Source organism: Corapipo altera, unplaced genomic scaffold (assembly GCF_003945725.1).
Source record: "Corapipo altera isolate COAL_440 unplaced genomic scaffold, ASM394572v1 255, whole genome shotgun sequence".
In the NCBI taxonomy this organism is placed as follows: Eukaryota; Metazoa; Chordata; class Aves; order Passeriformes; family Pipridae; genus Corapipo; species Corapipo altera.
Genome location: NW_020884929.1, coordinates 3,472,372 through 3,497,635, shown reverse-complemented (window position 1 = coordinate 3,497,635; position 25,264 = coordinate 3,472,372). Strand labels below are relative to the sequence as shown.

Below are 25,264 nucleotides of genomic sequence, written 5' to 3'. Positions count from 1 at the left end.
AGACCTTACAGGACCCTTGGAAAAGCTTCCAATAACATGCTCTGTCTAAGAGGAAACTGGGCTAATGGATCTCTGGGTCTGATCCAACACATCGGTTTTATGTTGGTCTAAAAATATGTGGTAGGAAAATGCCAATTAACTCCTTATGTTACTTTTCACAATATGCAGAGATTATGTCAAGTCTTTTTTGCCACTTATTTTGTAAGTACTTCAAAGTGTTGAGCGGATCAGAAATTGAACAAGAAGGCTCACCCTGCCCCTTAGAGGGTTTGTCAGCTGTCTGAGCTGAATGGAAAAAAATACATTTTTTAATTAGTGTTCCCTAACAAACCAAAGTCTCCTGAATGTGTCACTGATAATTTTGTTTCTGTAAGCATAAGGATGTGTATAAGGATCTACTATGTGTATATAACAGTGTATGTGCATAGAACAAAGTACAGTCTTGAGCACAGCCTGTTCACGTGTGTCTCTATCAGTCTTTATCCCTTGGGCTAACAGTGGAGGAAAATTCATAAAGGATAAGGCTTGTCTTCATCAACAAAGATTTAACTGCCAGTATAGAACTTTTCTGGAATATTAGTTAAACAGAAATTTTTTAATGTTGTGTGGTGATGTAACTTTTTGTGGTACTTGAGGGTTTATTGGCTGATGTTTGCAGTAAAAAAAAAAAATCCTCTTTTCTCATTTTTTTTGCTTTCCTGACCATTAAGACTGGGAAGACAAGTACTGGGGTTGAACTGTAGTGCTTGCTCTTATTGTCCTGGTGGTGTAAAAGAGCCTTCTAGTTCTGATGGCTATGTCTTTGCCTGCTGAATAAACAGGATGCATGTTTACATTGTTCTCAGTGTAGTGTCTTAAATAGTCTAAACCAAGACTACTTCTGGATGTTTTTGTTTTTTTGCTAAGTGAATATGCAACTTCTAACAGCTATTAAGGCCCTAATTTCAGAAGTATTAAACTCTCTTAATTTCTAATGAGTAAAAACTGGGTGCAATTAAGTGTCTATAAATGGGATGGCAGACTGGCCATCTAGCTTTAGGCAGTCTTTTAAAATCATGAAAGTGGATTAATCTGGTGAGTAAAAGCTTGTTTCTGTTCAAAAGTCTATTACAAGGAAATCTTACTAATTTGGCACAGGCAAGTTCTCTCAGCTGGAATCCTTCCTCCGTTCTAAGCATGATTGCCTTACTCCACAGAAGAGGAGCTAGGTAAATGTCTTTAGACAAAAATGCAACCTAGAAATAGAAAATCTAGAAGATACTTGTGAGTCAGAGTCAGCTTTTTAGAGTGATTTTTATGAACACAGGGTTTAACGATGGGCTCTTTGAATATTTAGGTCAATGTACAGGGTTCTTGGTTTTGTACTGGAACAATCAAATGTGACACAACATCCGGTAATAATTTTTTGCTACTCAAATTTTACAACAGTGATTGTGAACAGTAAACAATAAAAATACTTTTGGTGTAGTACAACAACTTCAGTTGAGGGGATTGGGTTTGTTGGTGTTTTTTTTTTTTTTTTTGGCCCTTCAGGTATTCCCTTGCTGCCCACTTACCCTGATCTCCTGCTCTCAAAAGCAGCTGTGGTAGATGGTTTTCATTCTCATATTTCAGATTTAAGGGAGATGAGGTGTTAGAGACAAGGTGCTGTACTGGGAATATAAGTTTTCAGCACTGTGGCAGGGGAGCAGGAGGTGGCTGTTGACAGCAGTACAGCGAGCTTGTTCTGCTGGATGATACAATCTCTTGTCCACAAACAAGAGGAACTTGGCAACCCCCTTCCCACCATCAAATGCCTCCTTCATTTGTTAACTGAAGTTTTGTTAATGTATAAAGCATGCAATAAATACTGAACAAAAATATAAGTTAGGATGTTTCATGATTTCTAAGACTTACCACTGAGTGCTTTAGTCTTCTGCTCTGATGCATTTATATATAGTTTATGTTGAGTGAAAGTTGTTGTAACGTGAAATGAGTTCTAGGAAGACTTAACAGTCAGCTGATTGCCTCTTGCTTTGTGTAAAGGCACTGAAACGGCATAAAGCTCTTGTCTCAATGCTCCATCGATTTTACCTTATTTTGGTTTATTCAGTATAAGAGGGGAAAAATTTTTCTTTAAAGGCGCTGTCAGATTTTTGCTCTGCTTTTCACAGCTGCTCCAGACCCAGCCATGTATTCATGGCCTAAAATGGAAAGACTTCTCTTCATAAGTGCTAAACAAGATTACACCACTCTATTTTTGTGCTAATTGTCCTGGAAATAGTGAGAAAGAAAAGCTTTTTAATGTCTTGTGACATGCTAGTTTCTAAACAATATAAAGTTTGTTAGCTAAAATAATGAAATCTTTTCCTGAAGAATGTTTTTAAAGAGATTTTTAGCAATCCTGATGGTCATAGTGATGCATGTGCAAGCGATGACCTGGAGAGTTAAGATGTTCTCCTCCTGTTTAAATGTCTTATCTTAAAAATTTCTTATGCATTTATAAACTTAATGTGCCCTAAAAATTCTTTCGGGGGCAGATGTTGCAGATTTGAAGAGCTGGAAGGGCTGAACTTTACAAATCTATTTAAGAAGTATTTATTGCTGCACTGACAGCTGAGAGAAAGAACAGCTACTTATGGTGCTGCTTCTGTGGCACTTCTTTTCTCAGTCACACAGCACTGGAGCAGAAAGAAGTCCTAAATTTAAGGGAGGATGCTGAAGCCTCATATTCAAATTTGAGGTGAAAGTGAAGCAGAAGGGAAGCCAAACAAAGACTGTTACAAACTCCTGAAGAAATGATGTGTTAAATGGAGAGAACTTAATTCAAAAGATCCATTAGACTCTTTTTCCCTATTCATATAGAAAAATTAATAACCCAAATTTTGCAATACTATCTCTAGGGTTGTTTTGGTTTTGCTGCAGCAAGTTTATATTTCCAGTGATTGGTGGGAATACAGGCAGATACCAGTTATCCAAGGCCATGAGGACCTGAGGAATTCTGATATAAACCATGGATAATACTGAAATTTGTGTAAACTAGGCTGTAGAAAGGCATTTCCCTTATGTTCCTGGTTTATGTTTTTCAGACAGAGGAGGTGACATTAAACATCTTCAGACAGTAGGGAAAGGCATAGAATTCCTGTGTGTTGTGCTGCAGTTCTGATTATTGATGGAAGGCAGAGCTTGGTTGATTCCCAGCCCAGAAAGTGGCTTTTACTGAAAGTGTGGGCATAGTTTACCCTGCAGAGCTGGTTTGTTTTGCAGGCATTGCTCTTGAGTTTGAAAAATCTGTGACAAGAGCTCCTGGGTCAGTTTAGAGAATTTAGAGATGGAATATGTCTGTTGAATAACTTGTTTTTAAACTTGCACTAAAGTCACCTTTACTGTGTGTTGATCTACTGCAAACTTAAAGCAAAATTTGAATTTTGCCTGGGTGTATTGCTGAAATTAATAAATCACAAAAAAAAAATTGGTGAATTTCCACATTTCTCAACCAGGTTGGTGCAGATGGAGCAGCTTTGCTCTCACAAGTGAAGTTTCTTTCCATCTTCTGCATGTCGTTTCAGGAAACTTCAAATCTTGTAAGACTTTTCACATACATCTCAGATACTGAATTTGGTTCAGTGATTTTCAAGTGGTTTTTTGCTTGTGTAGTATTCTCAGATTTTGTTACCAAAGTATTTCTGATACAATTACCTTTATGGAAGAGGGTCTGATCAAAGTGATTTTTATTGGAGGAAAAATGAAACTGTGAATTCAGATTTCCACTTATTTGCATTTCCATGCAAGTAGATGTCCCTGATCATTAGAGGCCCAAGAAATCAAAAATTTAAAAGAAATAAAACCACAAAACAAACAGAAAGAGCTGCGGAACAAATCCATGATTACTTAAGAACTTCATAGTTTTCTCAAGTGATGGTTCTTCCTATTTACCAAAATGAATATAGGGAAGCTAGGCCTTTTTTTTTTTTTTTCTTTCAGAAAGGACACCAGGGTTTTGTGCATGCTAATGCAAAGTTCAATGTGAAGCTTTCCTTCTATTTCTAACTGCTGATCTCTCCTGCTCATATTTGGAAAGGGAAGCCCCAGAGCGTTAACCAAGCTGGGCAAGGTGACAAGAGGCTTCCACACCAGGAGTTTAAATTAATGGCAGTAAAGGATTTTTTGATGTTGCAGTTTCTTCGCACTTCAGTGCTCTGTGAAGCTGAGCTATGTATCTGTGGTGTAGCTCCTGTGTCTGCAGGGACAGCAGATTTGCCTTGTAGTGGAACGTGACCAACAACATTAAGTGATACAGAAAGCAAAACAGTTTTACAGTTCTCTAGAACATACAGGTATCTGTAGACTCGATTGTAAAAAGTGTGAGAGGTCATGTAAGGTTTTCTGCTGACTGCAAGTTTGAAGCAGGGGTTTATGTTGATTAAATTTGAAAGCCTTGTATGAGTCACTCATTTGGATAGCGTTAAAGTGCAACAACTCTTGTGCCAATAGCTGTTATCTTATGTAAAGTTACTTCTGCCTGTTTGGTGTTTTGTCTTTGGCAATATGATTGAAACCTCATGAACAGCAGAATTCAGAGTAAAAACCTGTGTGTGTCAGCGAGTGCTAAAAAGCGTTTCCTTCCTCCCAGCCCTTCACCTGTATTGGCTTTCCATGCTACTGAGTTATATTTTTTCCTTCCTTGTTTCCCCCAAGAGTCGTGTATTACCAGAACGTTGCAAATTGTAGGTGATAGAGCTTTTACTCTTCTCTAAGTGATATGGGGGAACAAGTTTTAATTCAAGTTCTGGATTGTTTCTGTGGCGATGTAGAAAAACACAGGTTTGTTCACCAAATGTTACGTGACTTGTCCTGGGACTTTCAATCTGCAGTATTGAAATGCCATTTTTCTTGCTGTTTATTAGGTGTAGATGAAGGAACAGGTTTAGGCATTGAGTTGTATACGATAACAGATGAAGTGTGAAGGAGCTGGGTTTTTTTAGAACTCCTTGTGCCGTCTTTGAAGTCAGTGATATAATTAAAATGATAATGGATTGTGTGGGCTTTATTGAACAAATAACTAGTGAGCCTTTCGCTGTTTTGGAGTAGCTTATTCTTAATTGTAAAACCTTCAGTGTGTTTTGGAGTAAATTTGAGATTACTTAGAGTGTCCTGACTTTAATGGGGTTTTGATATTTTACCCTACAAACTTTGAGTTTTCTTTGCTAGTGAATTAACCACCGTACGTGTTTCTGCTGCAGTTTGCAGCACCCAAGTTCTGAGACCACTGAAAAGATAACAGAGAGAGGCAGCATGTTGGACATAGAGATGCCTCAACTTGAGCTACTGGAAAATTCAAAGCTGTAGGGATTTCTCTCAATTTACTCTATAAGACAGTAATTCAGTATTAATCTTTTATAGGTAATAAATGTCTCAGTTTTTCTCATCCAGGTCTCAGACTGTCTGGAAATGATCTACATCTTTTCTCTAATCTCAAAGGGCTGCTACAGAGCCTTTCCCTCTGCTTCCACAGCTCCAGTGCAGTCTTGGTAGTTGTAGCTTTGCAGTGGTTACAGGGAAGGTATGAATATAGATCTTGTCCAAGTCTCCTAATGTTGTAGAGCTCCGAATGGTAGAAACAAAGCCAAGGACTAACTGCATCCCATGTCATGCAAAGAAAGATCTGAATGCATAATAAATTAATTTACAAGACCCTCAAAAGAAGAAAGTTGTTAAACCTCCAGTGTGTTTATTCATTTACCACATGTAAAGTTCAAATGTGCAAGTGACTGATTTGAACCTTGAGAAGGTTGGAAGGGGAGCTCAGAAAAATCAAGTCCAGCATCTCCTTCCCCAGGCAGGAGAAACTGAGTCTGGTTTTGAGAGATGCACAAAACCTCTGCTGTTATGCCTCACAGTTCTTGTGGGAAAAAAATTCATATGTCTAACCTGAGTTGTTTTTTCCTGCTATAGTCTGAAATTGTTAGGACTTACAATGCTCTGCAGAGACATGGAGAATAGAGTCTTTCTTTCCTTTTTGGGACAACCTTTTACATGTTTGAATATGGCTTTATTCTCTTTCATCTCATCTTGAAATTAAATAACTCCAACTTTTTACTTTCCTCGGAGGTCACACCTAAGAATGTGATGTAAAAAAATCCCTTAACTAAGAAAATGTTTTCCATATTTAAAGGAAACCAATGTTTTAGATGTGTAAATAGGCAACATTCTACTTCTGTACTTTCCCATAATTTTTTCTATTCCTACATCTTTCAGTTATGCTTGACTAGAATCCTGAAGCTATTTGGATCCTAGCTCAGAGGAGCTTGATCTGGTACAAGATTGAATTCTCCTTTTAGTAGGAGTCATAACGATTTTCAGTTAAAAACCATCTCATTTCAGTTAAAAGCAAGTTGTTTTATTTTTTTATGATTTATTTTATACTCAAAAATGGTAGAGGCAGGACACCAACTGAAAATTATACCAATTCATGGGTGAGATGAAAAACTATTTCTGTAAGAGTATACAAAAGGGTTTAAAAAGAATCTGCCAACTCAGCCTATATTTCCAGCTCAATGAAAGTGGGGTTGCAGGAGGTAAATTCAGTCTTGTTGAGAGCATCTTGACTCTCCTGGAGCTTCTGATTCCAAGTATTTACACGTAATGTGTAGTAACTGGGGCTTTCGACTTTTAACTGATGCTGGTTTTCATAGAAAACTCTGTGTTCTGGTGTTCTCCAGACTATTAGAAAGCTGAGCATTGCCTGAAGCTTAAGTACTTTGTGGCATGTTTCTCTTTAGGCTTTTCCCTTAAATCTGTGGAGTTAACGGGTCACATAGCAGCAGTTAGTGTTTCTGCAAGAACAAGTTGTATGTTCCTCTTTCATTGTATGGAAGCACAGCCTACAGACTGAGCGTAATGCCATTTAAGGTTTTAACCTTTTCAGATTAAATTACCATAAGAAAGTTTCCCTAAGGCATTTTAATAATGACAACTTACATAGACCTTTTTGTCTTCTACTTCTATAGGCATTAACATTTTGCCTTTAATCAATGAGGCTCAGGCTTAAACCTTACAGGTTTTCCTATAAGCTGTTTAGTTAGATGGACCTTCGTAGCAATTCTTACTTGCTAATTATTTCCCTTCCCTTCAGTTTTCTGTGCACATGTTCATAGCTTGTGCAAGGGTTTAAGTTTCTTTTTCTTTCTTCTTTTTCAATGAAAAAATGAAAAGGATTTGGCAGATTTTGAAGTATAAAGGACTTAGTGTGTCATATACTGGGAGAAGATAGCATTGAAATACTGCCTCCCGAAAATGTTAGTGAAGCAATGACTTGAAGAGGTTTCAGTTTCTTCTGTGTGATGATGTCTACAATACACTGGGAATGGTGAGAAATCTTCTGTCTTTGTTTAGGAGCAGGAATGTTTTGAACAGTTAATGCAAAGATGCTTCATGATTGAAGAACTACTGCTCAAAAACAAATAATCGGGCAAAAAAGGCAAGAAAATAATTATGTTGACACAAGGGTTGAGTTGTATGTAGGTGTTCAAAGGTATTGCAGAGGAGGTGCTGCAAAGAATGGAGGTGGGTAGGTTCCTGGCATGCTGATGACATCAAAGTGTGATGAGAGCATGAAAGAAGAACTGAAAATGAGATAATGAGAAGAAGGCGACTGGGGACATTTACATAACTGATGAAGTGAAAGGGGCAAACCAATTGCAGTCAAAACCCTCTATGCTGCATGTTTGCAGATACCTTCACGCAAAGAGAGGACCAAAAAGTCTTGTAGATAGACCATCAGACTTCCTGGCTCAGGTGTGGATGCTGTTTAAATTGAGAAAGAATGGGAATAAAGGATCATATGAGTGGATTACACAGACCATAAACGGTGTCTTTCCCTTGGGTTTTTTTCTCTGTCGTGTACTAAGAGTCAGTAATACTGGTGGTTGTGTGAAGCAGGGGAGATGGGCATCTGACTGCACAGATGCAAGACAGTGTGCTAAAGATCCATGGTATCTTAGTACCCAAGAGAAGGAAAGGAGGCATGGTGGCATCATATTTCAGGTTTTTTGCAGTGTCGTGGAGTTGTCCTCTAGGAAACAGAAAACTTCAGAAGTTCTAGGTTGGTTAAGGAAAACACCAGCAGTATAGAGATGACATTAACCGGAAAGTAGGAATGAACCTCATGAGGAAAAATTGTTAAGAGTGGGATTACAGCATGATTTCCATCTTAGAGCAGTTAATTAACAAGTCTCGGTTTTAACTACATTGGTTCTTCTGCAGCAACAGTGAACATGATACAATCACTAAGCTGTCTATCCCTTTTCTACACTTTCCTGGACTAGCATTCAGCAGGACATTTGAAAAAAGCTCTGTTAATAGGTAAAGTGCATCCGATCCGTGATGAGAGAAATTGTACCCTGTCTGATTTTGGATTACTGTAAATTAGCAAAGGAGTACCAACTCTGCCCAGTCGTAACAGATGGAAACTTCATCAGTCAACAGCACAGCACCACAAATCATTCTGTGTGTCCATACTTTTTTCTTTAGTACTTTTGTCTATTTTAAAGTATGATAAAGTTGTCATCCACAGTAAACATTTTCTGTATAAATTGCGGGGAGAAGGGAGAGGAAGATGTGGTTTGTCACTTGTTCTAGTGTAGTTAAGGCTAAAACCAGATCTTACTAAACATGAAACTATAGAATCAGTTCCAAAGCTAAATGCATCAGAGGTATAGGGTAATGGAATCAGGTTCACATGGTGCTAACCTAACAGTCTTTTTTGAAAGTAAATTATGGAGAAGATGCAGAAAGGATCAGCTGGAGATTTACAGTCAAAACAGAGAAAATATATCAGCTTGGGGCTGGGGGGCTAAAAAACCAAACCACAAGATGACTAATACAGCCCCAGAGTGATGCATGAGGAACATATGCTGTGGATTCTGCTTTGGGGAGTACGGGAGAATAATTTTGAGTGGGACACAGGAGAGCTGCTCCATCTGGTGCCTCTTTAACTAAGATAGTGCAGTTAAAGGTTAGGATAGTCCATTTTTCTTGACAAAATAAGATGGAAAAAGATACGTGGTAACACAAACACAGTAGGAAAACTGTCTCCAGTGCTTGACTAGGAAGGTAATATCTTAACAGCTTTTCATCTGCTATTTGTGCAGAGGATTTTCTCAAGATGAGATTGGACAGTATAATCCTGCAATCAGTTCAAGAGTTGAAGTGTGGGGTGCTTTATGATGATGTGCAGGAAATGAGATAGGCAGGTATAGAGCACTTTGATTAGGCACTGATCAAGATTTCAAAATGCCTACTGTTGTTTAGCTTGGTTCTTCCAGGCAGCCAATTCAGGAACCCCCTATTCTGAGGGCACCTATTCTGCAGCACCTCTTCCTCCTTCCCAATCAGTAATGTTGGGTTTTATTCCATTTGGAATCAGATGCATAGGGAAAATCTAATTAATTTGAGGATTGTCAGGCTGAACTGCAGTAATAATGGTGACTTTTGCATCGTGTGCATTAATCTACTGTATTCTGTTATATGGTCATGGAATAAGTGAACATAGGGTTGGCCAGACAGTAAACTACCATATAGCCTGACAAAAGCCACACAAATGAGTGTATTCAGTGCAGTTTTCCACCTGTCTCATCTGGGTGGAGTTTTTTTGTTTCATTTTCTGGTTAGCATTTCTCTCATGTCAGCAAATACAGTCATGTACCTGGAAAGCAATATCTGTTCCATGTTGTGTTTATGTGCTGTACAAATTGAGACAGAGAAAAGAAATGGATTTTTGTCTATCTCCAAAGCACAGGATAATACCTACAAATTCAAATGCCTGTAAAGCTACAAGAATTTCAATTCAGTTGTGTTCAGATAACACTGCTCATAGAAGCAGCTACATTTTTGTTTAACAAAGAAATATTTTTTTATATGACTGAGGAATCAGGTAGTTAATAAGGAAAGCTGAAAAGACTATGTATATATATTTCACATGGCTGTACCTTTGGTTTCATAAATTATTTAAAGCTAATTTTGTAATTTTAATACATTCTTTGCATATATAAACTTGGTAGTTTTCTTATTGTGGTACATTTTGCATTTCAACCACATATTTTTGAATATTACGAAGTTATTATCCAAACTTTACAAGAATGGAAAATAAGATACAGTATAGGCAATTCTCTCATTTCTACTAATAATAGTTTTCAATGAGTCTGATTTGATGCTTTCATCTCATATACTTGATGTAATATGTACTTTCTGTGACACCTTCTTTTTTTTTTTTTCAAGGAAAGAGATGGATTTGTGGAAACCAATAGTGAAAACTTAATTGATGCTTAATAGAAAGAAAAGCATTGATTTTGACCCAGTTAAAAGAGCTCTGAAACAACACCTGGTGAATGGAAAATTCGAGGTGTAAATATAAATAACAGCAGCTTAAACAAACAGCTCAGAAACTGGGGGTGGAGGAGGAGGGAAAATAGGGTTAGTCATATAGGTCATGGGATGGACAAAGAAGAAGATAAGTTAGTGAGTAATCAAATGCCTTAGGTGTTTTCATACAAATGGAAAAAAGGTAAGGGTGAACAAGCAGAACTGGAAATATTAGTATGCACTCAAGATTGAGTTAAATGCTCTAAAAGATTTGTGAGGATATCTTGTATAACTGGTATGTTTAAAAAAAAGCAGTTTGTTTTGTACATAATGTGCTTGCTTGTATTCTAGAATAAGCTAAAGAAATTAAAGCCACTGAAAAATCTGTGATTAAAATATATATATATAAAATTATGAAAATATATAAACATATATAAACAAAAATATATAAACATATATACCATACGTGGTGATAGTTTAATGTGGGATTTCTACTTAAGTTTGTTGTTAAGTGTTATCTTTCATGGACTGTAAATAAAACTATCTACCAACTACCTATCAGACCATCTTGTGTACCTAAAAAGTTTGCCTACTTTGTCCAAGTGTAGTAGTTGGTAACTAAGAGAAATTCCCACACCTCTAAACCATGTCTTTCCTAAAATACAAGTGTTTTACTTGACCAAATCTGCAAGCTCAAGTAAACTAAGCTGCTTTAAGCTATCAAATGAAATTATCCAAAGTGTAGAATTTGGATGATAATGTCTACCTCGTTGAAAACTTTGAATAACAAAACAAACAGGAGATAAGCATCAACTGGGAAAGCAAGATATAAGCAGGAGTCTGCCAGTGACCATACTGCTGATGTCAAAGAGGAGAAAATAGCTAGTGGGAAGACATAAATTTGTTTCAATCAGATTGGAAAAAGTCAGCTGAGAAAATGAAAGAAGTCTTTTGGAGACAATGACTGTGAAATGATCTTAAATGTGTTGGGTTAATGATTGGACTCAATCTTAAAGGTTTTCTCCAACCTAAATGATTCTGTGATTCTTTTTATAGAAGGGGAGGAGAAAGTAGGACAAACTAAAATCGGTGGGCCTGGAGATACTGGTGACCTCAGAGAATTTGTGAGTAAGATCTCATGAAGACAAGTATAATGAAAGGAATTAACTGAAATGAATGCTGAAGTCTCAAAACAGTGTATTAAATGTCCAGTTCAGTGAAACTGAGCTCCTCTTCGTTCGTGTGTGAAATGTGAGCAGGAAGACTGCAGAAAGCAAGTAGAGCAGCTACTAAATGTGAAAGTGAAAGTCTCATGTAAAAATGAGGGCAAGACTGAAAGTTCAGGGGGCATTAATCATGTTTCCCGTGAGATGTGTTTTGTTTGGTAATAAGAAATAGCTCCATACTTGCTTTAGCAGAAAGGAGACAATGCTCGCCAGGTGTTGGTTTGCTATTCATTAGGGAGGGGAAAACTGGTAGCAGTGGGAAAGCTGAAGTGTTCAGTGCTTTTGTATGTTGCCCTTTCTTAAAAAGCAGTCATTTTGCAGTCAGCTAACATAGTTAAAACTAACAAGAAAGAGGGAAGATTGGAGAAAAACATAGCCTAGACAAAAAACCCAAAACAAACAAAGAGAAACCCAATAGAATAGGTGAGATGTTTTCAAACTGTTACTGATTGTCTTCAAAGGACAGGTTATCTTTATCAGGATGGCTGAAAATTCAGACTTGAAAGAAGAAGTTGCATATATAGTGCCTTGCTTTAAAAAGGGACAAAAAAGATGTGGGGAACTAGAAGCCTGTCAATTGAAATGAAAAATGCCAGGACAAGTAATCAACCAAACTATTTGCAAGCAGCTGGGAGATAACAAAGAGTTGAAAAACAACTACCAGGGTATGACATGGCTTGATTTTGATAAATTTAATCTAACTTGTTTGTAAGAGTCACAGTGCTTGCGGATAAGGGATAACCATAAATGTCATCTTGACTCCAGGAAGGCTTTGCTGACATTAGACTCATGCAAACAGGCTGTGTGCAAGGTAGAACTATATTTGGCTATGTGCATTAGGAGATGAGTAACTGAACTTAATTATCCTAGCTCACAGTACTGGTGGTTTCACAGAGATCTGTCTTTTCTCAGCCTGTTCCTTAATGCCATCAGCTGACTGAGTGGAGGGAAATGGTTATAAATTTTGGATACTACTGGCTTCCTTGCAATGACCCTTGTGTTACCCGTGGGACAAGTTATAGGGCAAGAAGTACAAGTTTGAATTGCAGGAAAACACGTCAAATTGGGAAACTTCCCGATTACAAGAATATTGAAGCGCTGGAATGGATTGCTTAGGGAAACACTATTGATCAGTGGAAGTCTTTAGGAATGCCTGGACTTGTATCTCTCAGGGATGACAGATGTAGAGCCGATCTAGGTGTAGGCGGGGAAGTGGACCAGGTGACCTCTCCATCACTATAAAACAGACCTGTGAGAGTTTGTGTAGAATACATTGCTTTTTTATATTATGTGATTGGCAAAAAATGTTTGTATTGTCTCCTGTGCTCTCCTCCTCTTCACCTTTGGGAACACCGAATTTTGTATGTTAGACTTGGAGTAGTTTAGAACATACTGTATATGTTAACACATATGTTTGTTTCGTATGTTTAGCAAGTATGTTCTGTTTAAAAGGTAGTCAGTCGACCTGGTCATGGTAGCAGTTGTGACTGGTTTTCAGCCACAGTAGTCCATCCTTTATAATAGGCCAAGTTGTTTGCAAACTGTTCTGGGCAGTCCAACTATTACACCGAAATATTTGCTCTTAAGGCTTCTGTTTTCTGAGGTTTCAAGTAAATCTCGCCAGTAGATCTGCGGGCAGAGCTTTATAGCCAGAAATCACCGACGTATTTGTATGAGACTGTAGGAGGTCTCTAATCAATACACAGGGTCCAGTATGGCCTGTTTCTGTGTGACCAGTGGCTCTGGTTCGGCGATAAACTCTGCTTTTGTCTGGCCTGATGCCCTGGAGGTGGCTTTTGTGTTCTCCTGGTGGGGCTACAAGTCTGCCTTACAATTGCAGATAAAATCCAGGTTGCTACAAGACATTGCAAAATCAGGTATTGAGTTGCACAAGACTTGCCTGCTGTTTCTAATTCACCGCTTCTGAAAAGGCCAGACCCTTGATTTACATCTGTGTACTTCACCTCGAGCTTTCCCAATAGGTGATTCTCAGGGTGGGCTTTTCTTTTCTTTCTGCTTTCTGCCTCATCCTTCATAAGATTAAGCATGGTTGGGTAGAATTGTTAGAGCCAGTTTGTTGTCCTGTGCAACCTGAAAATAAATAACTTACTAAAAACAATAATCTACATTACACTGTAGCCCATGAGTGTGTCTTAATTCCAATATTGCACTTTGTCAGAAAATCATAATCAGTTGCAATACACTTTATCATGTTGAAAAATTACAGAACAGGCCCCTCAATAACCTGATCAGATCTGGTGTGTACACAGGTGTGCAGGCATCAAACTGTGTTACTTCACTTTTGCCTTATGTTCTATTTCACAGGTTTTCTAAGTGTAAAATGGTTCTGTGCTTCACAGCCCTTGTATTTCTTAAATATTCCCAGTTAGTTAAAGGTCCTCTGTGGTGTTTTTCAGGATGTTATTACCAGTCTGAGCAGCTGGGCGATTAGTAAGAAGCAAAGGCCTGTGTTACACGTGTATATAGTGCCGAGAATAGGGGTGATACTGTACAGAAAGCAGCTCTTGGACTTGATAATTAGTTTCCCTTTTAATCATTAGCCAGAATGCGTTATAAGGCAGGTAAACAAATTGTTTACTGTAAGTCATCCATAAGACGTAAATGCCTTTTCATAGGACAAAATAAAACTCACTCCTCTACAAACAGGGCTATAAACAATTTGTAAAGATGCTCTGTTTTTTCTTTCTGTGTGAATACAGCTGCTGAAAGAGGGTAATATTTCATAGCTGAATAGCAGGAATTGTCAATTTTATTAGAAGTTAAATTTACCTTTTCATCTTTTATTGCGACCTGTGCCCCGTATGCAGTTTGGAAAACAAAAGAGAAAAATGCAGCTATTAGTCTAAGTCTGTCTTTCCTGAAGCTTCTACAGTCTTTAACAGCTTTATCTTCACTGGCTCCAGGCTTTTAAATGCAAATTGGGAACTGGGGGTGGTGCGGACAGACAGCTTTAATGGATTATACTCCCTGCTAACCAGCCTGTGGATTATTACAATATACAAATGAATATGTGTCTCTAAACTCATGAAGAGGAAGGGGGGGTATTTGCTCTCACTTGTTAGAGTTTTTCAAGGACAGATGATTTTGAAAAATCTGGAGTTGTGCATTTTTGTTTTCTATTCTTAGGCATTTTAAAGTTTTTAAGTTTATTCCATGAGCAGTGGAAGTAGTGAAAACCCTGTTGTGTATAGATTTGTGCCCTTGGGCATCTCTGTCCTCAAGTATCCTGTAATGGCCTGAGCTCCCCTCAGCAGAGCCTGTCTAACAATTCCTTTCCCTTTCCCTGTCATGCAGCACCTCCAGCTCTTCACTGCCCTAGAGAGCCTTCTGCTTCCCTGCCTGTCCCCCAGCAGTGGGCTGGGGAAGCTTCTGCTACACCTGATTTAGAGCTGGAAGAGGCAGCATCAGGTTTTCTCTTAGGGGTTAGGATCTTTGTTAGGTCTCAGTGTGTGATTTTTAGGCAAAAATCCCTCTGCATCTTATGTTGCTGGCAAAAACTACTACAACGTTATGTAAATATAGTCGGCTTATTTACAGTCTCACCATGTCCTTAATTTTCTCTATTTTCAGATACAATTTAAAGGGAAATAAGTGTCTTAAAAATTACATGGTAAAGGGCTGTGATATATCATGTTGTAAAGCACTTATAAGAAGGAAGATGCTTGTTTGCTTTTCTGAAGATTGAGACAAGTGTCTGAAGAATTGTCCATTTTTTTAATACACTAGAGGTAGTTAAACTCTCTATGTATAAATACATATGCATACAAAGATATCCATCCGATATATATAGATATACTTCTCCATTTAATCTTCAGTAATTCTTTAGATCAAATGTGCAAATGAGCAGTTTCCTTGTAAACTCTACCAGGTATCTACATCACATATGGAGGACAGCACTTTGTTGTCTGTGTCCCATAAGGTGAACGTTTTATGAGGGGTTTTTGACAAATTTTTGCAAATATAATAATCAGGTAAAACCCAGTGTAACTTTGCTGACAGCAGTGAGTCAGCTCTGTCACGTTGCTGGTAGTCACCAAATGTAGGTCTTACAAATACATTTTTTTTCAGCATATATTTACAGTCCTAAAGGAGTTGCTTCAGTTTCAAGGAATTAGAGTCCTCATGGAGTTTGCAGCTGTTTTCTGTTATTCCATGTGATCACCTGCTACTGTTTCTTGTGACCCAGAACAGTGGTGTTAATATTAACTTAATTGTAAATATTACATGTGAACTGTCTCACCTGAATATTGCTTTCCTTTTTGAAATGCAAATAGTCTTTGGGTAAGATGATGTTCTGGGAGCATCTTGGCAGGGAGGTGCTGGTGAACTCAAACAGGAGAATGCCAATTTTTAACATTTTAGAACTCCCCAAAACAGAAAGAAGCAGATGAGCTAAAGTCAAGCTTAAGGACAACCTTACCTGACAGCAGTAAAACCACTTGGAGCATTTAGCATCATTTTTAAAAATCAGTTTGGGATGTTTAACTTGCTTTTCCTGTGCTCATGTCCTGTAGTGGTGTCTTTTAACATGCAGCATTTCCAGTGAGAGATGCAAAACCAGTGTCACATTCCACCTTTGGAGGGAATGCAGGGGGTGTGCCCACTTCCAGAATTAATCCTGAAGCTGCTTCCCTAGCTATAGTTTACAGAGATTATTTCCTCTGAAGAAAAATGTTTGGATGCCACTCCTAGTTTAAAATGAGGAGGAAAAGTTAACTCCTTACTAATTACAGAAGGAAGAGGGGAAACAGGTTATTACGAATATGACAAGTAACTGGTGAATTTCCTCAAGGAATCTAGTCTAGAAGCATTTGTGAAAAAGCAGGAGACTGTATGTGGAATAATGATGTCTGCTTCTTTACAAACTTTCTTTGGAAAGAGCAGTGTTTGTAAATTCCCGATGCAGACCTCTGGAATGGTGGTTCTTGCCATTGGCAGCTGTAAGTGGAATACAAGTGCTGAACTATAACCTAGTGGCAAGAAGGTGACTCAAAAGGCAGTTTGTTAAAGCATTGTTACACTAATTAGAAAAAGAAACATAAGAGCTTAGGAGTAGCAGCAAAGCAGATTTCCAAATAAGTAATTTCCATCATGAAATTTCAAGTATTTCGTGTTTTGCTAAAAGTAGCAGCACTTGGAGTTTGACAAATTGGGGATTGATTATGTTTTTCTTTAATTTTTTTCCCTTGCTGCTTGTTGCCTGCTTAGGAGATAAGTTTTGTACATTTGTTCTGTGTGTTTGTCAGCAGTAAATGCCGGCAACTGGGTAGAGAAAAGGAAGCCCTTTTAGGGATAAGCTACGTTCACCCTCTATCAACCATCAGACAGTTCAAGTGGGGGCATAACCAAATTTCCTATACACCAGAGGCAGCCAAATATGAGGAACGCATTCATGAGAAACTAGGATTTATAATTTCTTTTGCTCCTAGAGCCACTCATTAATTGCTATTTGGCATGTATGTGTTTGCTTTTTTCTTTTTTTTTTTCCTTTTAAAAGCAAGTATGTGCATTCTACTGTGGCTCTTTTCAGCCTTTGTGGACAACACTGCTATCTTTCTACTTTATTCTGTTGTGTCTTCGTGTTTGTGTGCATCCAATCTAAAAATCTCAAGCAGAACTGCAGCATAGCCTGTGTATATTCCTTCCATGTGTGGAAAATCATGTTTGCATGGGTTCAGTCAACTCAGTAGCAATCCTGAAGAATTCTGTGGGATGGCTCATTGTTCTGAGGAATTCTTATTTGCTGCAGAGCATGTAAAACATCTTTGCTCTGCATAAGTAAGTCATTATATTGCCACTAAAATGAATTCCATCCTTTAAAATACCTAATTGTGCTGTTTTCTCTGGAGATTTTGTATTTTTACTGACTAGTTAATTTTGTTGTTTTTAACGATAACCACTTTTATATCTGTATTGAATATAAAAGTTATAAAGATAAAGCTGTTACCCTTTCAGAAGGTAAAGAAAATCAACTTCTAATCCTTTGAGAGGCACTCTGCACATTAAGCAATCTGTTACAACAATCTGTAGATGAATCACCCTTGAGGGAAGTACTTTAAAACATTGTTAATTCCGTGTTGATTTATATTATTTTCATATGTAAGCCAGAAATAGTAGGGGAGTGGAATTACTAAGTCAGGTTACAGGGGTAAACAAAGAATCATAGAATTTTTTAGGGTTGGAAAAGACCTTTGAGATCGTAGAGTCCAGCTGTTAACTCAGCACTGCCAAGTCCATCACTAAAATATATCTTGGGAGAAGAGACTGACTGACTGAGGGTGCCCTCAGTGCTCTGGTCCAGATCATCAGTGAAGATACTAAATAGGACTGGCCCCAGTACTGAGCCTGGGGCAACACCATTTATACCTGCCCACCAGCTGGATTTAACTCCATTCACCACATCTCTTTGGACTTGACCATCCAGCCAGTTGCTCCAGGAGAATGATGTGGGAAACAGTGGCAGAGGCTTTACTGAAGTGTGGGTAAACAACACCCACAGACTTTCCCTCATCCTCTAAGCGGGTCACCCTGTCACAGAAGGATATCAGGTTGGTCAAGCAGGACCTGCCTTTCATAACCTTGGGCTGTCAGACCTGATCTCCTGGCTGTCACATAATGTGACTTCTGGCAAATTAGCACAGCACTTACCAAAAATTTTCACTTATTATGTTACTTGGCATCCACTCTGAACTCGTGATATTAAGTGTCTAGGAAGAACACAAGTTTATCCAACAGTTTCAAAGGGCACTTAAAGAGAAAGTCCAATCAATGTATTGTCAATGCCACATTTTTATTAATATTGCTATAAGCTGCGAGAAGTTGTTGTGCCTCATTTCTTACGTGAATATATATATATATATGCATATATTTTTCATAGTGGAATTTAAATTATATTAAGATTCAGAAATATATTACGAAATGAAAAAAAGCAAAGCATGGGGAGACAAGGGTCAGTGCAACAGCCAGTGCAACAGCATTTTATGGAGCACCATCCATATCCTAAGACTCTTCTGCCTGGAAGGAAGTGGCTCACAAAGGCTGTGGTACAAATGTCATAAAGAAGGGGAATATGACTACTTCTCACTGCCCTTTTAGTACAGAAGCCGAAGGATATCAAATGAAACAAGGAGGTTTTGGGCTTTAAATTGCAAAAGGGGGTGTTACTTCATGCAGTGTGTAGCTAAGCTTCCGGATGTTGTGGGCACCGGAGTCTTAAATCAGTTCATAGAAGATTTGGAAGTGTGGTCAGTTAAGGGATGTTAAATGCAAAAGCTGAATCTCTGGCTCAGAAAGTCCCTGGAAGCACTGATTACTGAGAGTGCTGGGAAGATGTGGTTTAGTGCTTGCCCAGTGCTTACATTATTCCTTAGAAATCTGCTTCCAACCTTGTTTAGAGGTAGGGTGAGCCTTTTGATTTGACTCTTGACATCCCACTGCTATGGACTGCAGGAATTCAGCAGGGTGATTTGAGACTCCTTCCCAAACATCAGTTACCTTTTCTCAGTGATGTTCCCAACAGGTAAATACCGACACGAGAATGTTTTCAGATGCTCCTAAGATACTTTATAGGCATTTCGTGACGGTCACACAGATTTGAAGTGAGATTTTAAGATACCATTTCTTCATATCATAGTAACATTCATTCTAGAAAAGTAATTTTATATAGGGAACTATGTGAGAAGAAAATTAATTTTGATAGAAAAAGAAATGTTACTGGGAAAATGGCTTGACATAAATAGCTGAGAGGACAGGGCAGAACTGTGGTGGGGGAAGGGTGGAAAATGTGGTCATTTCCAACCACCTCCTTTCATTGTGGGATTGGCATCACTTAGGAGAGTAATTTTAACCTTATGGCTACTTTAATTTCCTGTTCTGTAAATCGGTAGCTGCTTAACTTCCCAGCTTAGTGAACGGTGATTTTAGTTGTACTTCTGGCATCTTCTGAAAGAATACCTACCTGGGGAAATACCAAAGAATTCTCAGTAGTCTTCTGCTTCTGAAAAAAAAAGGGGGAGAGGGGATGCAATAGGATTTTAAAATCCGTCTGATGCTGAGTGCTTTCAGAACACAAGAATTTTGTACTTCCTTTTCATACCTTTGAGGACATTTCTCTCTAGTCTGCTGTTGCTGTCAGATGTGAAAGGTGCACCCCTGTTTCCATTTTGCATTTTCTCAGTCAGAAAACCAGAAAATAACAAAGCTTCCCCTAACAGGGCTTAGGAATCATTTCTGAATTGGGTTGTGTTCTTCCATTAACAGGCAAGATTTGCCTGTATACCCATTTGAATGCTTGGTAGGTGACAATGTGTTGACCAAAGTCTTCTGAAGATGAATTTGTTCAGTAAAAAACAAATGAAAAAAGATTCTTATGGACTTGAGTAAAACAAAAAGTACAATGTGTGTGCCTTCTGGGCATGTGCACATAGCAAATCTACACAGGAGAGTAAACTGTTAGATATGTATTTTTGTCAGCTCATTTCATTTTCCAAATCTTTGTACTATAAAGTCAAAATTTGCTTGCCAAATGTATTTAAAGATAATTTAGTCAGTGAAACTTACAGGCCTAAATCACTATGAATTTTCCTTGAAAATAGTAGTGTAGCATGGAAATACTGAATAGATGCATGATGATTATGTAGTAGCTATTTAAAGATACATGTAAATGCAGAGTTAGATATATTTTTAAGAAACACTCTTAAGGAGGGCAACGGTAGATGCAAATTTGAAATTTTTAGCCACGCAATCAGATGTGGTGTTAGAGCTCCTAGCATCCCAAGGATGCAGATAGTCCTTTTTCAGTAATAGAAGCTTGGCAAGTTCAATATAAATAAAAGCTAATACATCAAAGTCACTACCAAATGCCTCAGTCTCCTACTAATTTGCATTTTATTTGTGAAGGTATGGCAGAAATTCTGTTCTTTGTAAACATGTTATTCATTCAGTCTTGAACTCTTTGAGCTTTAGTATTTTATATGTATTGTAGACTTTTGTTTCATGACGGACTGTTGTTCACTATTAGTTTGGGATGAGCAATGACAACAGCTGTGGCAGAGACAACAGCAGTGAAGTTATTAAACTTTAGGCCAAGTAGCTTCTTTCTTAGCGAAGCAATGTTTTTCCAAGTCTTCTGATTAGCCTTGAACACTGTGGCATAGTTTTAAAGTATTGTTATCAATTATAAGTTTGTGAAAAAGTAATGTTACCCAAACAAGAATTACATCTCTACCTGTTCAAAGTATTTCTGTTGGTTCAGTCTACTTCAGTATTTTCCATGGTAACTATTTAGTTTTGCATTTTAAGTTGATCACAGCTTCACCTTGAATAACTATATTGTTAAATGTATTTAAAATACCAATTTTTTTTTTGCTGTTTCTCACAGGTGCATTCTACTCCCTCTCCTGGGAATGAAGCCCCCTCAGCAGAGCCTCTTCATACTCGTGGATTCGGTTGATGAGGGCTGTAACGTTTCTGAGGGTGAACAGACTTCCACAAGTTTATCTGGAACAATTGCAGAGATTTTAGCAAGCCACTTCGAGTTCTTCCCTCCCTGGCTGCTCCTCTTGTGCTCTGCCCGCAAACAGAGTAAAGCTGTTACAAAAATGTTTACAGGTGAGTACAGAGCACAGGAAGTGTTTGGTACCATAACTAGGACGTCGTATTTACCAGACCCTGGGAGTGATGGTTGCATGCTTAGTTTTAAAAAATGACAAAAAACAACAATGCCAATTCTAAAAAACGCACATCCTACTTTACCAAACACTACAGATAGCTTAAATCACACAAATATTTTGGAGTTAAATTATGTCTTTGCAGTACACCTGCCAAGAATAGGGCTGCTTTGAGTTTTCCTCTCACTTTACTTGTTTTTATGAGGCTTTGAAACAGCAAAGGTGATGTGTAAGTACAGAAGTATTTCGGCTGCATACACCCATGCCTTACAACCTCAAAAGGTTTTTCTTTAATCTCCCATTAAAACCTCTCCCCGTATTTGCAGGAAGTGAGTAAGAAGGTGAAATTGGAGAGAGGAATAATGTAGATGTGGATTCTTGGTGCATGCTTTTGGCAGAGGTTGCACAGTAAAAAATTTCTTTACTACTTCTTCATCCAGGCTTTGCCGTGTCATGAGAACATTTCTTCACTATAATGACATTGTTACTGGAAGTTCTCTGAAATTTAATAAAAGGCAATATCTAGACTGGATTCCAAGCCTGTGTATAAAGCCTGTGTGTATTAAGGACACAATTAGGACAAAAATGTGATTATAGAACTTAGACCCATAGGCTTGCTCATTTGACAGTGGCAAAAGGTCAATGGGATAATTGCATTTTGGAATGAAGCACTGTATTAATCAGTGGCAGACATGAAGACTGGTATTTGGGAGTATGCGAGAACTAAAAGAAACTTTGGGGTAGCTTCACAGGGCTCCTTTGGACATTCATATGAGAATAGTTTTGTCAAAGTTTGGCTGATTAGATATGTTGTCATTGCCAAAAAAACAGACAAGACTTTCTTCACAGCAGCTCTATTTCCTTTCCACTGAATCATATAGTGTTTCAGACTAGTCCTAAAAAATTGCTGTTGTTTTCTAAGTGTATTTCCAGATGGAATTCCTGACAGGAAAAATCAGCAGAACTAATGGATATGCCTTTAAAATAAATTTGATTTCAGTGAGTTAATTTCTCATTTCCACAGAGCATGAGTTGATGAATAGCATAAAGGAAGTTGATGTATGATACTATAATCCCATCTTCACTGTGAAAAGGTATAGCAAAGAAAGAATTGGATACAAATTGAGAAGGAATTTTAGGGTCTATTCAGAAGGAAGTGGTGGTTTAGCTACTGTGAAAGAAAAACAGGACATTACAGCCAATGTGATGGCTGCCCATTTAATACACTGTTGGATGATTTTCCTGTTAATAACCAATACTCCAGTTTGCAAAAGGTATGGTCAGGGGATGAGGAGCATTGCTGAAGCTCCTGTTAACTTCAGAAATGTTGCAAATTGGTGTTGTAAAACTGGAGATAACGTGGATTTCTCCTTTGCGGTATTTGAATGTTTACTTTTAGCTGAACCAATTTTTAAAGCTATTTATATTTAGTTGGTGGGCAGGCAGAATTGAAGATCAACAATAAGTATTTGGAACAAAAAACAAAAAATCAGCTTCACTGTAACTTACTAAGATAGATTGGAACCCTTTTAGGATTGTTTTAGGAAAATGTGCCCCATCTGTAGCTTTTTCTGCTAAAAAAAGTTTCGGAGTATAGCATGAAATATATATTAACCTGATTGCAATAAGATTATGTCTGTTTTCACTTAAAATTTTCATGCAGTGAAAGCTTCCTCCAAATCTTTCTGACAAATAGGTTTAGCTCTCATTTTAGCAAAGTGTTATTGATGACTGGATTGCTGCAGTGGCCTTGTCCTGTGATGCTCTTTTTTGGGTGTCCAATACAAATGAGAGTTCTGCAAGCATCTCCCGCATCAAAAATAATCATGGCGTGGAAGAGAGAGTCAAGCTTTTCTCATCCACCCTCATCCTAATGGTGAATAATCCCTAACAGTCTAAGAATGAGAAAAGGAGCAGGGTAATTTAGTCTGATCCTCTTTAATCTTTCACTTCTGTTGGTGACTTATTTATGAAAATTGAATAGTTGTGCTGACTCTACTGCAGCTTGTGCTCTGGGCCCTTCTGTATTCCCAGATTCTGTAGTAGCACAATGTGCTACAGATTTTTTTCCCCTTACAGAGATTCTCAGCTTTCATTAATTTAAAAAATAAAAAAAAAAGAAGGAGAAAGAAAAATGGTTTTGCCTCTTGTGACTGCAGAGACAGCCTCAAAAATATGAACCAAATGTAAAATGATGCCTGCATGAGTCTGTGGTCACCCTCCACAGAGAGCAAAAAGCCAGCCAACTGAGTAAAAAAAGGAGGGGAACAGATAATGCATGGCCTTCTCTTGCATGTGCACTGTCACTCCCACATCATGCCTGTTTGGTTTTCATAATGACTTTCCCCCCAAACTGAACAATTCTATCTTGCACCCATAGTTATCCACAGGGTCTCCCACATCATTATTTGTTATCATTTGGCTACAAGCATGGACAGTTAAGCAGCTACATTAAACACAGTCTTTCCAACCTAAAAGTGGCACAGAACATCCATTTTTTTTTAAGCTTCAGCTAATGAGCTAATTAAAATGCTTCTCCTAAAATGAGACTAAATCTTGAAGGCAGAGGAGTCATTCTTACAAAACCTGTTTCCTTTCTTAAATGTCCGTGATAGTAGTTGAAAAACTTGAGACATTTTAAAATCAGGCAATTTGATTTAGATAAGTGTGAGTGAAGAGCAGATAATTTCTTGTTAACAACACAAAGTTAAATAGACGAAAGTGCATATGTACAAATACTCTATTTATTGGGTCAAAGAGGCTTTTTTCAATAGGCATTTACTTAATTTCTTCTTTTTTGCTGCACACATAAATCAAGTATCTGTGGCATCTGGCTTGATTATACCCCTCAATTAAACACTGACATTCTTCCAAAGAATTCCTTCTTGTGCATGAGGCATGAATGCACCAGTGAGGTACAACACCTGCAGATGTCACGTCTCAGGGATCCATAGTTTTCATTAAGTTAGTGTTAAATATCAGAAAGATACTGAAAACTCCAATAAAAAGAATCAAAAGTGGGGGTGAAAGGGTTTGGTTTAGACTCAGAGGTGACTTAAGTTCCATTCACCCACTTGTCCATAGGCAAAACTAGACAACGTCGTTCATTTTTCGTTCTTCCTTTTTTCTACCATTGAGTTTCAGCCAGGTATTTTTAAGAGCTGATATTTATCCAAATTTATTATTAGAAATATTGGGAGCATGTCTTTCTCATATCTCTGCTATTTACTGGTTCTGGTCTGAATAAATGTGGAGGGTTGATTTTCTTATACTGTTTCCGAAAGCTAAAATATAAGCAATACTTTAGAGAAATACAGTAAAAAATCACAACCCAGCTGCTCTGCACCCAAAAAACCTCACTGTTTGGTGATTAAAGCCACTCAGGAAGTCATATTGCTGAATCCCCAAATCGAAGCAGTTGCCTGATTTGGAGCTGAGCCTTTCTGATTAGCTGCCATTCCAGAAAAGAAATGGCATGAGACCACTACAGGAGATATTACTTCAAGAATGAAGAATCTAAGTTGTCCTCTAGTTTTTCATTGTAGTTTGGAATTTATTTGGATGACCTCATGTTACTTTAAAGACTTTATGGTAGTTGGATTTTGACTATAAAAGACAAATTTTATGTATTTCTGTAGTTGTAAAATTTGCTTTTAAAGTACTAAAGCTTTGAAAAACTTTATTTGTTGTTTTGGTTCAGGTTTTGGAAAGGACAAATGTTCAAAAGGCTTGGGAAATCAACAGAGAACTTTTAATTATTGTTTCCTTTCTTGACATTACCACTTTGAAAGCACTGTACTAGAGAATTTCGTATTTCCTAGTAAAAAACTGTGTGTGAATTTGGAACTTAATCGCCTTGTAATTAAAGAGGGAAGACTAAATTGTTTTAAATGAACTGTTACCTGTAAATCTAATTAAATAAACTTGTGTGCAATGACACGGACCAGTGAGAGCAGCAGATTTCAACCTCAGTGTCTTGTAGCACCTGCAGTAGATGCAGTGATATTT

General features: G+C 37.8%; 1 protein-coding gene across 1 annotated transcript in view; it reads left to right on the top strand.

The window, feature by feature from the left end:
* ANKRD50 (ankyrin repeat domain 50) overlaps positions 1 to 25,264 on the top strand; it is a 39,511-nt gene that overhangs the window by 2,684 nt on the left and 11,563 nt on the right. The window contains exon 3 of the mRNA XM_027658905.1: positions 20,968 to 21,197. Within this exon, the coding sequence (XP_027514706.1) occupies positions 20,968 to 21,197 (230 nt within the window). The remainder of the gene's footprint in view (positions 1 to 20,967; positions 21,198 to 25,264) is intronic.